This window comes from Nestor notabilis, unplaced genomic scaffold (genome assembly GCF_000696875.1).
Source record: "Nestor notabilis isolate BGI_N333 unplaced genomic scaffold, ASM69687v1 scaffold34032, whole genome shotgun sequence".
NCBI classification, from domain to species: Eukaryota; Metazoa; Chordata; class Aves; order Psittaciformes; family Psittacidae; genus Nestor; species Nestor notabilis.
In genome coordinates, this window is record NW_009920353.1 from 2,973 (window position 1) to 16,701 (window position 13,729).

A 13,729-nucleotide genomic window follows, 5' to 3' on the forward strand; every position below is an offset into this window, starting at 1 on the left:
TTTACCTTTGTAATCACTGTTATACAGACAGTAACGATAGAGCTTTGTTTTGGAAGGCACAGAAAGATTACAAAAGGTGGAAAAAGGTCTTAAATCTGTATTATTCTTGGTTTATCACACCTTTCTCTTGTTGTAACTTGAACAGACACTTCCAAAACAGGCTTAAGTATAACCTTGAAGTCGTTAATAAACTTCCTTGCTATGTGAGAGAAGCTAAAGTTAGCAAACTTAGAGCTCTTGCTGCATGTTAATGGTCAAATTGTCTGAGTAATGTACAGTCTTCCCATCTTCAGAAGTGCCATTCTCTCACAGAAAAATGTCTTAGTGTTCTCACATCCCGCTTACCTTTTGCCTGAGAAAATACCTCTGATTTAAAGCTATTACTTACGCTGTGTATGTGTAAAAGTAAGATGGCTGTAGACTGTTGTTTCTGTTGGAAGTCAGAAGGTGCCCTTAATACGTATGCTGAGAAGGAGGCCACTAACATGTATTTTGTTAAGAGGCAATGCTGGTACAAGTTCTTGCTGAGGAGTCTGGTAATAGTGATGGTAGGAATTTGCATCCCAGCCTGGCACCAGATGTGTAGAAAAAAACAACAAACAAAGGCTTTTGGACAACAAGAAGAAAGTTACAACTTGCAGATAGAACTTTGTGGTTAGACTTGATGGCAACTAATAGTGTATTAAAGAGGGTTTGGTCACTGATGGTATTGATAAGACTACTTACCACTGTAACACCTTGAGAAACAACCAGTAGGAGTTCCCAGCTCAAAGTGTTGACTGTGGAGATGGGGAGGCTGTTAATATCATCACACAAGGTACTGGTGAGGTCTTATCTAGAATACTAGATATAAGGGAGGTCAGTCCCATTTAAGAAAGCTTAATTTAAGCTGGAAGGGTAGTTAAGACTTACTAGGATGATAAAGGAAACAGTTTGAATGAGAAACAGACAGGTTGAATTCATTAGCCAAGCAGAGGAAGGCTAGAAGGCGATGAGGATGGTGATGCTTTCTCTGATCTATCAGAATAGGAGCTGCTGGCATTAAAAGCAAATCTGTAGAAATAAATTGCAGCATTTTAATACTGTCAATATTCACTGTATGGGCATTTAGATTTTGTTCTTTTAAAAAGATAAAGTTATGTTTTCTCTTCAGAAACCAGACCATTACAGAGTTCTTCAAACCAGTTTTAAACCAAGGTAAATATGTTTTTTAAAACCAGAAGGTATTGTATGAGGTTTGATTATATAAGTGTGCAGAAGTATAGTTTAATCTCATTCCACATTGGAGCAGCAATATATGGAGTATGTCTTACCACCTATGTCAATATGTGCACATTGAATTTTTTTTCTAATAATGTAGGTAAACCCCATTAATTTCTTAATAAATGAATTTATTTAATGATGTAATTATTCAAGTTATTGTCTTGGGCTTGAGCTAGACTGTTTCTAACAACTGAAGCTGTGACATAGATCATGAAGTTCCTTGATAAAAAATAAATTGCATGGCACTAGCAAAACTAAATGATTAAGTAAATTCATTTTGGATTGCATGTGAGAGAGAGTTAAAATAGCAAGTAATACAGTCCAGTAAGATTCCCCCCACCCCCCAATATTGTGATTGTGAATAATTTGTCTTGTCTTTTCTGTCTTAGACCTTGGCCATAAAGACAGAACTGTGTTGTGCTCACCAGACAGAGGAAATGTAAAAGATGCAGCTTTGTGTGCTGAGCGTTTTGAAAAGAAAGTGTCTTCTCCAAAGAAGGTCAGAAGAAAAAAGATGCCAGACCGAACACGAAACACAAGTCCTGTGTTAGATGTCTTTCGGAGAAGAATTAAGGAGAAAAAAGACAGTTCAAACGTTTTAGAGAATGGCAGAGCATGCAAGGCACTGGGTTCGTTGTACCCAAAAGTTGTGATTAAAAGACTTGTTAATCCAGGGTCTCAAAACAGCCATTTCTTGGCCAAAAAGGATAAAACTGTCAAATCAGATCAGGGAAGAAATGAGAAGTGTCTGGGAGTAATAAGAGCACCATTGTCTTGTGGAAATTGTTGTGAACAGAAAACTGACTGTATGGATCTAGAAGACACAAGTTCAGACTCCGACAAATGGGTTTCATCACCAGAAGCTGATACTCGAAAAGCCTGTGATAGAAATAATGGTACTGTGAACACAACAGCTCTGTGCCAAGCCCCAGGGCTTCCCAGGAAACTGCCCCGCACACCAACTGACTCTGAATTCACGTTGTCACTGGGAGCTCTCTGCAGAGAAAGGAAGTCATTCTCAGGAACAAGTGTGTCACATCAGGTGTGCTTAAAAGGGTCATTAAAAGTGGAAATCAGTGATTTTTATCTTATCAGGATAAGATTCCTGGTGCTGCCTTTTTCAGCTGTGAAAAAGTTTATTGCTATTCCTTTTGTGAATTTTAGGTCATGTTTGGGTAAGCTGATTCTTAACAATTTTACAATAAAATCCTGGTTTAAAAGCAGGGGATATATTCTGGATTAGATGCAAGCATGGAAATGCAGTGGAAATTGTAACTTTAAATTGTATTTTGTAGAAAAAACTTCTTTATCTTAAATGTCTTACAACCTTGTGTTTTCTAACAGTGTAGCATAGAGAACGTGTTTGGAGACCTCATAGCAGCCTTCCAGTATCTGAAGGGTGCCTACAAGGATGCTGGGAAGGGACTCTTTGTCAGGGACTGTAGCGATAGGACAAGGGGTTTAAACTTAAACAGAGGAAGTTCAGGTTAGCTATAAGGAAGAAGTTCTTTATTGTGAGGGTGGTGAGGCACTGGAACAGGCTGCCCAAAGAAGTGGTAAATGCTCCATCCCTGACAGTATTCAAGGCCAGGATGGACAGAGCCTTGGGCTACATGGTCTAGTGTGAGGCTTCCCTGCCTGTTGCAGAGGGGTTGGAACTGGATGATCCTTCCCCACCCAAATCATTCTGTGATTCTATGATCTATGATTCTATAATAACGTGCTATGAATGGAACAGAAAGAAAAATTTAGTTTGTGTTTCATTTTCTCCTTACCACCCCTTCCTCTGTATTTGCTTGTGTGTGCTTTCTGTCAGTTTGGCTTTTAAGTTCCTAATGACTTGTTTGAGGAAAGCGACTAGGGTATGTTGCCGTATAGCCCAGGCTTGCTAATGGCCCTAAAAGTGGAGAGAGAGAGAACAAGAGGCCAATCTGAAGGAAAAGATAGAAAATTTGGGTTGTGGAGAGTCCTTGTGTTGAGATCTTTGCACTGTGTTTTAAGTTGCTTTTGAAGCTAAGTACATTGCCATATTTCTGGGAGTGTGTGAAACAAAGGCTGTGCTGGATTTAACACTTGGCTCAAGATGTCAATATCCTGTTTTTTAAAAGTATGGAATTAAATTTTTTATTTTCTCCATCTTTATTTTTAGGGAAATGGATTTCCTTTAAGAAAAATACCACATTCTGGTTCAAGGAAGACTGCCTCAGGTAGAAGCAGTGTTGGTAATGTGGAATTAATGAAACAATCGGGTTCATCAGTTGGCTTTTTTTTTCTTGGAGTTATGTTTTTGTTTGCTCTCTTAAAAAAAAATAATATAAAATGCTGCTGTATAGTCAAGGTTATTCCAATACATGGCAAGCTGAACAGGTGTTAAAGTAATTTGGGGTTTTAGTGATAACAGATTGTTTCTAAGTCATCATATTTCTTTGTCTTAAGCCCTTAATACCTGACTGTTTTTATGGTTTCTCTTGCATTTTGGAAAATCCGCATTCCCTGTGGTGGTTAGCACATTTCAGCTTAATCCAGGAAGAACATTCTTGTTGACCCAAATGCTAAAATTTAGCTGGTATTCTTGTTGCTTGTTGTCTATTTTTAATCACATAATTTTGTTCTAAGGTAGGTAGAACTGGATATAAAATGCTCACATGGATAGAAACTTGGGCTTGGTCAGTAGGAGGATTTTAAAAAGGTGGAGGGGAGCAATGCTGCTCTGCTTCAGTTTCTACCTATGCTACCACTGGGACTTGGCCAGCAGACCAAGGAGGTGACCTGGCTGAAAATTTGAGTTGGGAAGTTCTTAGCCACATCAGCTCCATGAAGTAGCTTGGCATGAAGTGCCCAGGGGCTGACACCAGCTTAAGACAGGAAGCAGAAAAGCATGGTGAAGGTGGTGGGCTCTGGTGCCATAGAACAATAGCCTCAAAACAGATTTCTTTGTATTCTGAATGCTTTTTTTTATGACTGCTGTTTAAAACTATCCCAAAATACTTTTCATACTGTTTATTCCTTATAACCATAATACATAATTACAGACATTTTCTTCCAGTTCCATACCTCAACTGGGCTATTGTCTGTTTCTAAACACTCACTGATCCTAGTATACAGAAAAGTGTTATACAGTGGCTACTCATCTGCTTTAAAATGAGAAGATGTAATTTCATTTCCAAGTTAGTGACCATGATAACAGTACAATATCAACTAAATCTTAATTGTGGTCCACTGCATTCAAGTAGAATGGAAGTACTGTTTCTGATTTAAAAAAAAAAAAAATCAGTCATAGTTGATTTAAAAACAACAGTTATTTTTTTAAAGCGTAAGATGTTGTTTTGGAGGTTTTAATTATTTTTTAAACATGACTATTGTGTTTTACCTTCTTAAAACATTTCCTAGATGACCCATCTCAACCAAAGCCAAAGCAGGTTTCAAAACATGAGGCGTCTTCTCCAAAAGCACTGAGAACATCATCTGAGATGGCTGCAGGTATGCAGAAGACCCAGTCTATTCCTTCATCCTGCCTTAGAACTAAGATGTCTTCTCGGCGATCCAAACAAATGGACTTTGCCGGGAAAAGAAAACGTGCTGCCATGAGTGTGGATGCAGACAGTTCAAATCGGTCTGAAATATCAAGTTTGAATGAACCTGCTTTTAGTAGATCATCTGCAAAATGCAAAAATAGGAAGTCTCACTTTGTAAAGAATATCCTATTAAAGTCTACTTGTGGTGGTGTTCTGCAACTGATGGAGGCCGCTGCTCTACCTAGACATGATTCTCCTCTCCCAGAGGAATACCTCAACTCAAGCCATGAAAATGAGAAAAATAATTGCTCCTCTGTTGGTTTGTCAGCTTCATATTCTGCACACAGTCCTGGTAAGAATAACCACATTTCAGTTGTGGATACCAAAGAGAATCAATTACAGGTGGCTAACTCATGTGTTTTCTTGGAAAAGTCCCTTCCTTTTTCTCAGGAAAAAAGTACTGTGTTGCCTTCTCTCCACCACTTATCACATACAAAAGGGGTGAAATCTCATCCCCAGAATGCTGGCTTATCTCAGGTATTGGATGCTAAGAAAGAGCAAGATGGGAAAAGAACAGAAAGATGTGCTTACAGTATTCAATCCAGCAATGGTTTTTCACAAACAAAAGGTGAGACTTCAGAAAGTACTTCTGGTTCAGTGGAAGGATCTGGGAAACTGGCACTCTCCGAAGGTACTGGTAAGAGTGTTCCCCACTCATTGCCTTTTAAAGAAGGGTGCATGGACAGCAGCTATAGGTCTTCACAACACTCGGGGGAGATGAAAGTTGAAAGCACCTGTATGTCCAAGTCCAAGCTGAATGGAAAAGCAAAAAGCAGCTTTGACAGTGAAGATGAGAGTTTGGAATGCAATCTAGATGATGACGATGATGAAGTGCTTGTGCCACTGCAAGAAATCCTCTTTCCAAGTTCCAAGCCACAGGCAGGAATCCTGGAAGAATCTTCTGGCGATTTTTCTCCGGTCAATATGAGTCCATTACTGAAGCTTCATGTAAGTGGCTAAAAAAAAAAAAAACCCATACAAATCCCCCAAAAAGCATTGCATCAGATTTGTTCTATTGTATTTTTTAATAGTTGGTTTTTTTCTCCTTTATTCATAATACATGGAAACACTTGCCTGTAAAACTGGTTACTCAGCTGAAGAGTCCTATGGTGTACAGTGCAATATAGTCAGAGAAATTACTATGCTTGTTGTTGGAATGGCTGAAAGATGGTTTGCGCAGCCAGGTTACATTACCTGTATGCCTTCCAGTGGTTTTTAGGAGTTCTGGTTTTGCTTTTTCTCCCTAAAGAAAAAGGCAGGAGGCTACATCTAGAAGATGTGTGGATTTTTGAGTTTAAGCAAACTAGAGGAAATTGATGTAGATGTTGAGATCTATGTGCTAGACTCCAGTCCTATATCCTGTCTGTGATTGTCAGAGCTCTGTGTACAAGTTCTTGGTCTGCTAGTGTGATGTTTTCTTTGAGGTTGAATTTCATGGGAATTGGAATAATTTTAGGATTTCAAAATGCTGAATGATGACTTCTGCTCTCAAGGGACAGTGATTTGCAGCTTACAGGATGTTATGCTGAGGAATTGCTCTGTGTTTTTAAGACTTAGCATATTTGTTTAGTAATACCTTGTCCAATAGTGGTTTTGAAGATTCATTGTAAAAAAAAAAAAAAACAAAAAAACAAACAAAAAAAAAAAAAACGTTTTAACTAGGAAGGTCCTGCAGTAGGACTTAGCGTGGCGTTCCCAGCAAAGTTGGTACAGGTGGAAAATGGCTGTGTTTAAATAAGAAGATTTAGTACTGAATGTGGCAGGGATGGAGTTAATTTTCTTTAGAACAGCTGTATGGTGCTGTGTGTTTTGGACAAAAACGGTGTTGGTAAGAAAATAGTGTTCTGACTGTTGTGGAGCAGTACTTGCATAGTGTAAAGGCTTTCTGTTCTTCCCACTCTGCCTCCATAGTAAGTAGGCTGGAGTGGTCAAAGAGCTGGGAGGGGACAGAGCCTGGACAGCTGGGCAAAGGGATGTATGTATTCCATGCCACTCAGCATCACGCTCAGCAATCAAACAAACGAGGAGGAGCTGGTCTGGCACGTAGCCATTACTCAGAGCTGGGCATTCTTCTGCTTGTGGGAGGTGCTGAGTGACTGCCTTTGCATCGTTTTTCTTTCCCCAGTTATCCTCTCTTCCTTCACTTATTAAACTTTATCTCAACCCAGGAGTTTTGTTGCTTTTGCTTTTATTCACTCCCCTGGGTGGAGAAAGGAATGAGCTGTGTGGTACTGAGCTGCTGGCTGGGGTCAGCTCACCACTATTTTCTAGAGTAGAAAACAAACAGCAGAATACCTATATAAATACTGTCATCTTCTCCCATTTTGAAAACTCTGAAATAGTTTATTTAAAACTTAAATGGGAGGAGATTTAGATTGGATGTAAGGAAAAAATTCTTTACTGTGAGGGTGATGAGGCACTGGCACAGGTTGCCCAAGGAAATTGTGGCTGCCCCCCAGCCCCGACAGTGTTCAAGGCCAGGTTGGACAGAGCCTTGAGCAATCTGGTCCAGTGGGAAATGTCCCTGCCCGTGGCAGGGGGATTGGAACTAGATGATCCAAAGGTCCTTTCCAACCCTAACTATTCTATGATTATATTATTTGTTTACTAGTTACTGTTTCTGTAGGCAGATGTTGAACAGCCATAATTGTTCTAACTGTTCTTACGTTTCATTAAGCAGGCATGTCATAGATCAGATTTCTGTGGCTACATGCATATTCCACAGTCTCAACCAACATGTCCACATAATTAATGGTTAAGACTGATAAACAGATGTAGACTAGATCAAATGTTTGTGAAACATGTATGTGACCACAGCAGTTGGCCTATCCTGTTTAATGGCCAAGTAAGCACAGTTATGAACTGTCCAGAATTTCCATGACCATGGGTTTTGCATATACTAGCATTCTTCTCATGCCTTGTAAGAAGGGGCACATATGCACATTGGCATAAAATCTTGATTTCTCAGTTGTTCAACAGTTGGTTTAGACATACTAACCAGAAATAAAGGTTAGAGAACTTCAGCTTTCCCACAAGATTTCCCACACAAAGACATGCTGCTTGCTATATATGAAAGCTATTTCTGAATACCAAAGTAAGCACTGTATTAACTGGCTTTTTTTATTAGCAGGTGACACTAACTGTTGTTGCCTTTGGGTAATAGAAAATCCCCAATTGAGAGTGTATGCTGTTATTGAATTGTGTTCTCCTAAAGTGAATGAGCTTGTAGGAGGAAGCTTTGTCCCTAGTAAGAGGCTTGCAATTTAAGAAGGTGTTGTCAGAAGGATTGTCCAAAGAACCAAATCATGGCCATAAAAGACTTAGTCTTTATTGTCTACTACTGAATAAAACACCGGCTACTAAATACCATACTAATTTTGGTAGTAGTTAAGACTTTCTTTGTGTGTTATTTTGTTTTTTAATTCTATTTATTAGCTGCTTAATTTGGGTTTGTATCAGGATTTAGAAAGGTTTTTTTTGTCTGATGATTTTGGAGATGATTTAGCAAAGAGTGGTGCTTTACCATCTAGGGACTTCAGAAAGTATCAGAGAGGTACTGATGGAGTTTCTTGTCTCGAGCACGGGAATGGGGATTCTCAGGGTCTTGGTAGATGGTAGTAATAAAGCAGTGAGGTGAAAGGCTTCTGATGCTGGTGCTCTTTGTGAAGGTTGGCTGGAGTTCAGTCACAGGGAGAGAAGCTTTCCTGTTCTGTTGTGAAGCACAGTTTAATCACTGAGACAGACTTGGCAATTTTATGTAATTGTCAAGGGACTGAAAACCTGTTAATTGTGCTGTTTTCAGGGTCTCCTGAAAAACTCCTTTGAGTTTTAATCTTCAAGTAAAATGGCATTAAAATTGGAGGTTTCTATTTTGATCATGTTTGTTGTCTAATACTGAATGGATACCTTGTGGTACTTTCTAAATTTCTTCCTATTTCATTTACAGTTGTCTAAGCCTCCTGTTGTTAGCCAGGTGTCATATGTGAACAGCTTAGAACATCTCTTGAAGGAGAAAGAAGACTCAAAAAGGTTTGGTTCTTAAAGCTGCTTTGAAAAATCTGGGATGAAGTTACAAAAGGTCAGAATTACCTCACCTCCCCGAAACTGAAGAGTTTTTGTTGCAACAGGCTAAGCTTTGCCTGCTGATGCCACCAATATACATCTGATGGGACCTACAAGTGTGGCTTAACTGTAAAAACTGAATGACAGGCTCCTTGTAAGCAATAATGAGCGATTTGTGATATATCTGCCTACCCCTCCAGAGCCAGATTAAATTTGCTGATGCCTTCCTTGTAGGTCACTGAGCCAGCTGCTGGACAGGCATGAAATAGAAGGATGTTTGTAGACTCACTGTACTAATTTCTTCAAAGGCATTTGTAGCTCAGTTTTGTTTTCCAAAGTTGTGTAGACTCTTGGTAGCCTGAGCAGTTACACAGTTCAGTGAATAGAACTAATGAGTGTTCTTCCAAGAGACCTTTTGGGTAGAAAGCATAATGTGGTATATGTGCTAATGGCAGGTGGTGGTGATGGGTATGTAAGTGTGATTAACTGTTTTCATTAAAGAATCTGACCCTAATAACTATGGGCTGACTGACTATGGAGTAGTGGATACTCCTATGACTAATACTATTTAATGAATAAAATACTAGTATGATGTTTTAAGCAAAACAAAAAAAAAACCCACCCAAAATTTAAGAAAACTACAAAGAGAAGTTTGAAAGTTTTGTGCAATTACAGCAAACTCTATCAGAAGTTAGTTGAGTGTGTTTGCCTTTGACAAACTAGGGATTGATTGTGCTGTTGGAAATTCATTAGGGTTTGGGAAACATGTAGTTTATATCTTGGAATAACAGGATGCTTGCTTTTTATACAAATGTAATGTCTTGCATGCTTTTGCTATGCCTAATGGGCTACTGAGTCCTAGGTTCACATTTAGGGCTTCAGTTTTGTTGATTTCTGTTGTGAATGCTGAATGGTGACAATATGTTCTGCTGCTACTGTTGTTTCAGGATAGATGAACTAGAAAAGCGGTTGCAAGAAGACCTACAAGGAAAGGAAACTGATTCTTCAGATGGAGAAAATGAGGAGAATGCCAGTGGAGATGAAGATCTCTCAGAAGAACACAGGTCCTTCCAACTCCTAAACTAATAAAATCTAGTTCTTCGCTTTTTTAGCCTTTTTTCTTTTTTCTAATCTCCCTCCATTAATTGTTAATATGTTTAATGTGAATCATTTTTATTGTCTTTCGGGTTTGAGTGGGTTTTCTTGGACAGTGCTGTATTTTAACAATTCAGCTTTCACATCAGGCTGACATGTTCATCATCTGGAAATAACTGTCTCAACTTGCAAATAGCCTCTGGATGTTTAAATTCGTAAAAGTAGTTTTGAATTTTACAGGGCATTTATAAAGAGGTTTTCAGTAGTAGCTCATGCCATACCTGACTACCACCCTGGAGAAGATATATTTGATTTATCAGCCTCTGGGAAAATCTTCAGTCAGCATGACCTGGACTTCAGGAATTTTCACTTCATCCCTCAAAATCCTATAGAAAAGCTACTTGTTAAGTAAGAATATTTTCACTCTGTTGTTACTTGCATGTTTTTTTTTTCAGTGTTGAATGAAAATAAGCTCTGTTTTACTAAGTACGAAAAGACTCCCTTTTCCTGGAAGTCTCCTTTCCAGGTTAGCTTTACAGAACAGTGAATTGTTACTTGAAGCTTCCTTCTTTCGTCTCCTGGAATTCTCGAGAAACATCTTAAATGAGATGGAAAAAAAAAACAGGTGTTCTCCCCTCTTCCATATTTCTACTGTGTTGGGCTGTCATTGATAACCTGAGGAGTTTGTGGAAGTGAAGTGTTGAATGAAGAGAAGCTTAACTGTTACAAGACAATTGGTGGTAAACTGATCTGTGACCTATTAATGTTGCATTATGTCTACGGAAAAACTCAGGTGTTTTGCTTCTGAATGGGCTTAGAACTTAGGGCCTCCTCCTCCACCTAATGAGGGCTGCAGGAAGTCATGGTTTCTGACGTCTGTTAAGATTTAGTCGCTGAGCTAGCAGTGTGTCTGTGTGTATAGAACAACTGTTCTATAACTCATAAGGATTTGTATTCTATATTTACAAGGCTGTCAGGCTACAAATAGCTAGACAAATTCTTGCCTAATACCACAAGTGCAAATCCTGAAAAAATCCAGTTATTTTGCTTGGCATTTTATTCCAAACTTGTATCAGTGGAACAGAGAGAATTCATTTACTCTGAAAAGATTTTATGTACACATGTATGTGCTACTGTGGGTGTGAAGAGGAGGAGGGTGGCTTCTGATCTCTTGAGGAAGTGATGTTTGTGATACACTCCTTTGGCTTCAGGCTTCTCTATTAACATGTTTTGAAGATCACAAAGGTATAAGCTTCAAAAGCATCTTGTGACTGGAGGAATGAGAATTAAACAAATCATCCCTTGCAGAAGGCAATTATGATTTAATTGCTTGTGCATTCTGCCCAGTTGGCACATGGATGTCTTCCTAGCCACTTGCTCAGACAGACAGGTCAAGGAGGTGGGGGAAATTGGGACAGAGATCTCTCAACAGAGCTACCTCTTTTAGTGGATACTGAGAGCAGGGGAAACTAAAGGGTAGATGGGAAACTGGATATCATTAATTCAGCTGCTTATGGCATATCTGACTTTCTAGAGAAAGCTAAAGCTAAAATAATTCAGTAACAAAAGTGACATAGTTTCTATTCTTCCAACAGCTACCTTTTCACCTCACAGACTTGCACAGTGAGTTTAGACTGGTTTACTTCAGTTTGCCTTCAAACTTTTTGTTTGAAAGGTTATTTTAAAAACTTCAAACAAAGTTTTTTCTCTTATAAAAGTGTTGGTAAAGGTCATTGGAGTTAAAAATCTTACTGGTCTTATGGAGCATAGCAGCCAATCTGTGTAAACAGGCTTAGAGATTCATAGTACAGTAGTGTAAATCAATGTTTGTAAGTATTTCATAAAGGTAAGAGCATATGAATAACATCTGTTTTAGATGTTCAGATCTTTGTTTGCTGTTGATGACGATCTGAGGGGTGGGGAAGTGCTGACTCAACCACTAACTGATTTTTCTTCTCTTTCCCCACTCCCATCTTTGTCTTTACAGTTCCAGTGTAGCACAGCAACTTTCTTTAACTATTAATGGTTTTCTAAGTTCTGCTTACAGTTGTATCTTGTGTCCCATACCAATTCTGAAGTGGCTTTTCCAGGTAAGACTGTAGTATTTGTGCAGTTACACTCCATTATATTCTTCCTGGAAGCAGTAGTAGCAGGAATAATCAGAACGAATTTGTGAATCTGTTGCATTATATTAACAACTCTTATATAAAAGTCTTCCTTTCTGGGTTCTGATTTGTTCTCCAGTCTGAAATACTTAGATTGTCAAAAGGGGTAAAACACTAGTGACTGCAAAGCTGCACATGCCTGTCCATGTTTTACTGCATTTGAAAAGGGCATGTTACATGCTAGGTGAGAAGGGATTTCAGGATATAATAGTGTTGGACAAATCATAAGCAAATGTTAATCTTGCTTCCTTCCATCTTTCAAAAAAAAAAAAAAGGTACATGCTGCAGTATACAAAAGTGCAGAAGTACCATTTTGACATCTCTCACCTTCTAAATCTTCAGAGATAACTGCATTATCGGGTAATTTTCGTTTGGAAAAGGTGGCTCAGGAGAAAGACTAGAGCTATTGTGAAAGGAAATGTGTCTGTCAGTTTTCTAGATGTCTTTCTAGGTGTCTAAATCCCCAGGAACTTACAATGTTCTATTACTTTCAAAAATGCCCCTCTCCAGTCTCCATTGTATTACTGTGTGTTCAAGGCCAGGTTGGGCAGAGTCTTGGGTGACATGGTTTTAAACTTAAACAGGGGAACTTTAGGTTAGATATAAGGAAGAAGCTCTTCACAGTGAGGGTGGTGAGGCACTGGAATAGGTTGCCCAAGGAAGTTGTGAATGCTCCAACCCTGGAGGTGTTCAAGGCCAGGCTGGACAGAGCCTTGGGTGACATAGTTTAGTGTGTGGTGTCCCTGCTCATGGCAGGGGGGTTGGAACTAGATGATCTTAAGGTCTTTTCCAACCCTAACTATTCTAAGATTCTGTGATTGTATGATTCTATGACATGGTCTAATGTGAGGCGTCCCTGCCTATGGCAGGGGGGTTGGAACTAAATGATTTTAAGGTCCTTTCCAACCTAAACCGTTCTAAGATTATTTACCACATTCTAACTGTGCCTGAAATAAAAAGTAAAGCTGGACCACCTGTGAAACTGCAGCCTGGGTCTGACTGGCTTTCTGCTTTTGCCAAAAAGGAAGCGTTTTGCTCCTCTGTGTCCTCCCCTCCAGCCAGTGGAAGATTGCCTTCCACCCCTTCTGTGAGCCCTGGTGTTCCTCTCATGAGGAGGAAGTGTGAGCCAATTCAGCTCACTTACAGAGCAGGAAACTGTTCAGCACCTGGGGGAGAAAAAGAGTGTTTTGCTGGGCTAGTGTGCCAGGAAACCCGAGCTGTGCTTCATAGTTATGTTTTTGTAGTTAAGAGTTCTATAGAAAACTGAGAATTCATTGTTTGGGTTTAGTGTTCTGTATGTTCAACTTGCTTATGACTGGAAAGGTTGTAGTTCATTCCGTTGCCCCCCACGTCTGATTGAAGAGTTCAATTTGATCACAGATGCAAATGAGTTGCAAAGGTGGTACTTCCCATTCTGTTAACCCTCAGTACTTTCTTAGGAACCAACAGACTCAACTTGGGATTACAGCATTCCCATACTGCAAATAATCAGTTTTAGTGTATTCAGAGCATCTGTTCACTGTGGGTTGGGGTTTTGGTTTTGGTTGTTGGGTTTTTTTGGGGGGGGTG

General features: G+C 39.3%; 1 protein-coding gene across 1 annotated transcript in view; it reads left to right on the plus strand.

Annotated features, from left to right (window-relative positions):
• Nucleotides 1-5,516: 5,516 nt before the first annotated feature.
• Nucleotides 5,517-13,729, plus strand: part of LOC104402681 (protein FAM178A-like) — a gene marked incomplete at its 3' end in the record, with an annotated part of 15,269 nt that continues 7,056 nt past the window's right edge. Inside the window, exons 1-5 of the mRNA XM_010010627.1 lie at nucleotides 5,517-5,786; nucleotides 8,785-8,867; nucleotides 9,848-9,964; nucleotides 10,236-10,403; nucleotides 11,983-12,085. Of these exons, the coding sequence (XP_010008929.1) occupies nucleotides 5,517-5,786; nucleotides 8,785-8,867; nucleotides 9,848-9,964; nucleotides 10,236-10,403; nucleotides 11,983-12,085 (741 nt within the window). The remainder of the gene's footprint in view (nucleotides 5,787-8,784; nucleotides 8,868-9,847; nucleotides 9,965-10,235; nucleotides 10,404-11,982; nucleotides 12,086-13,729) is intronic.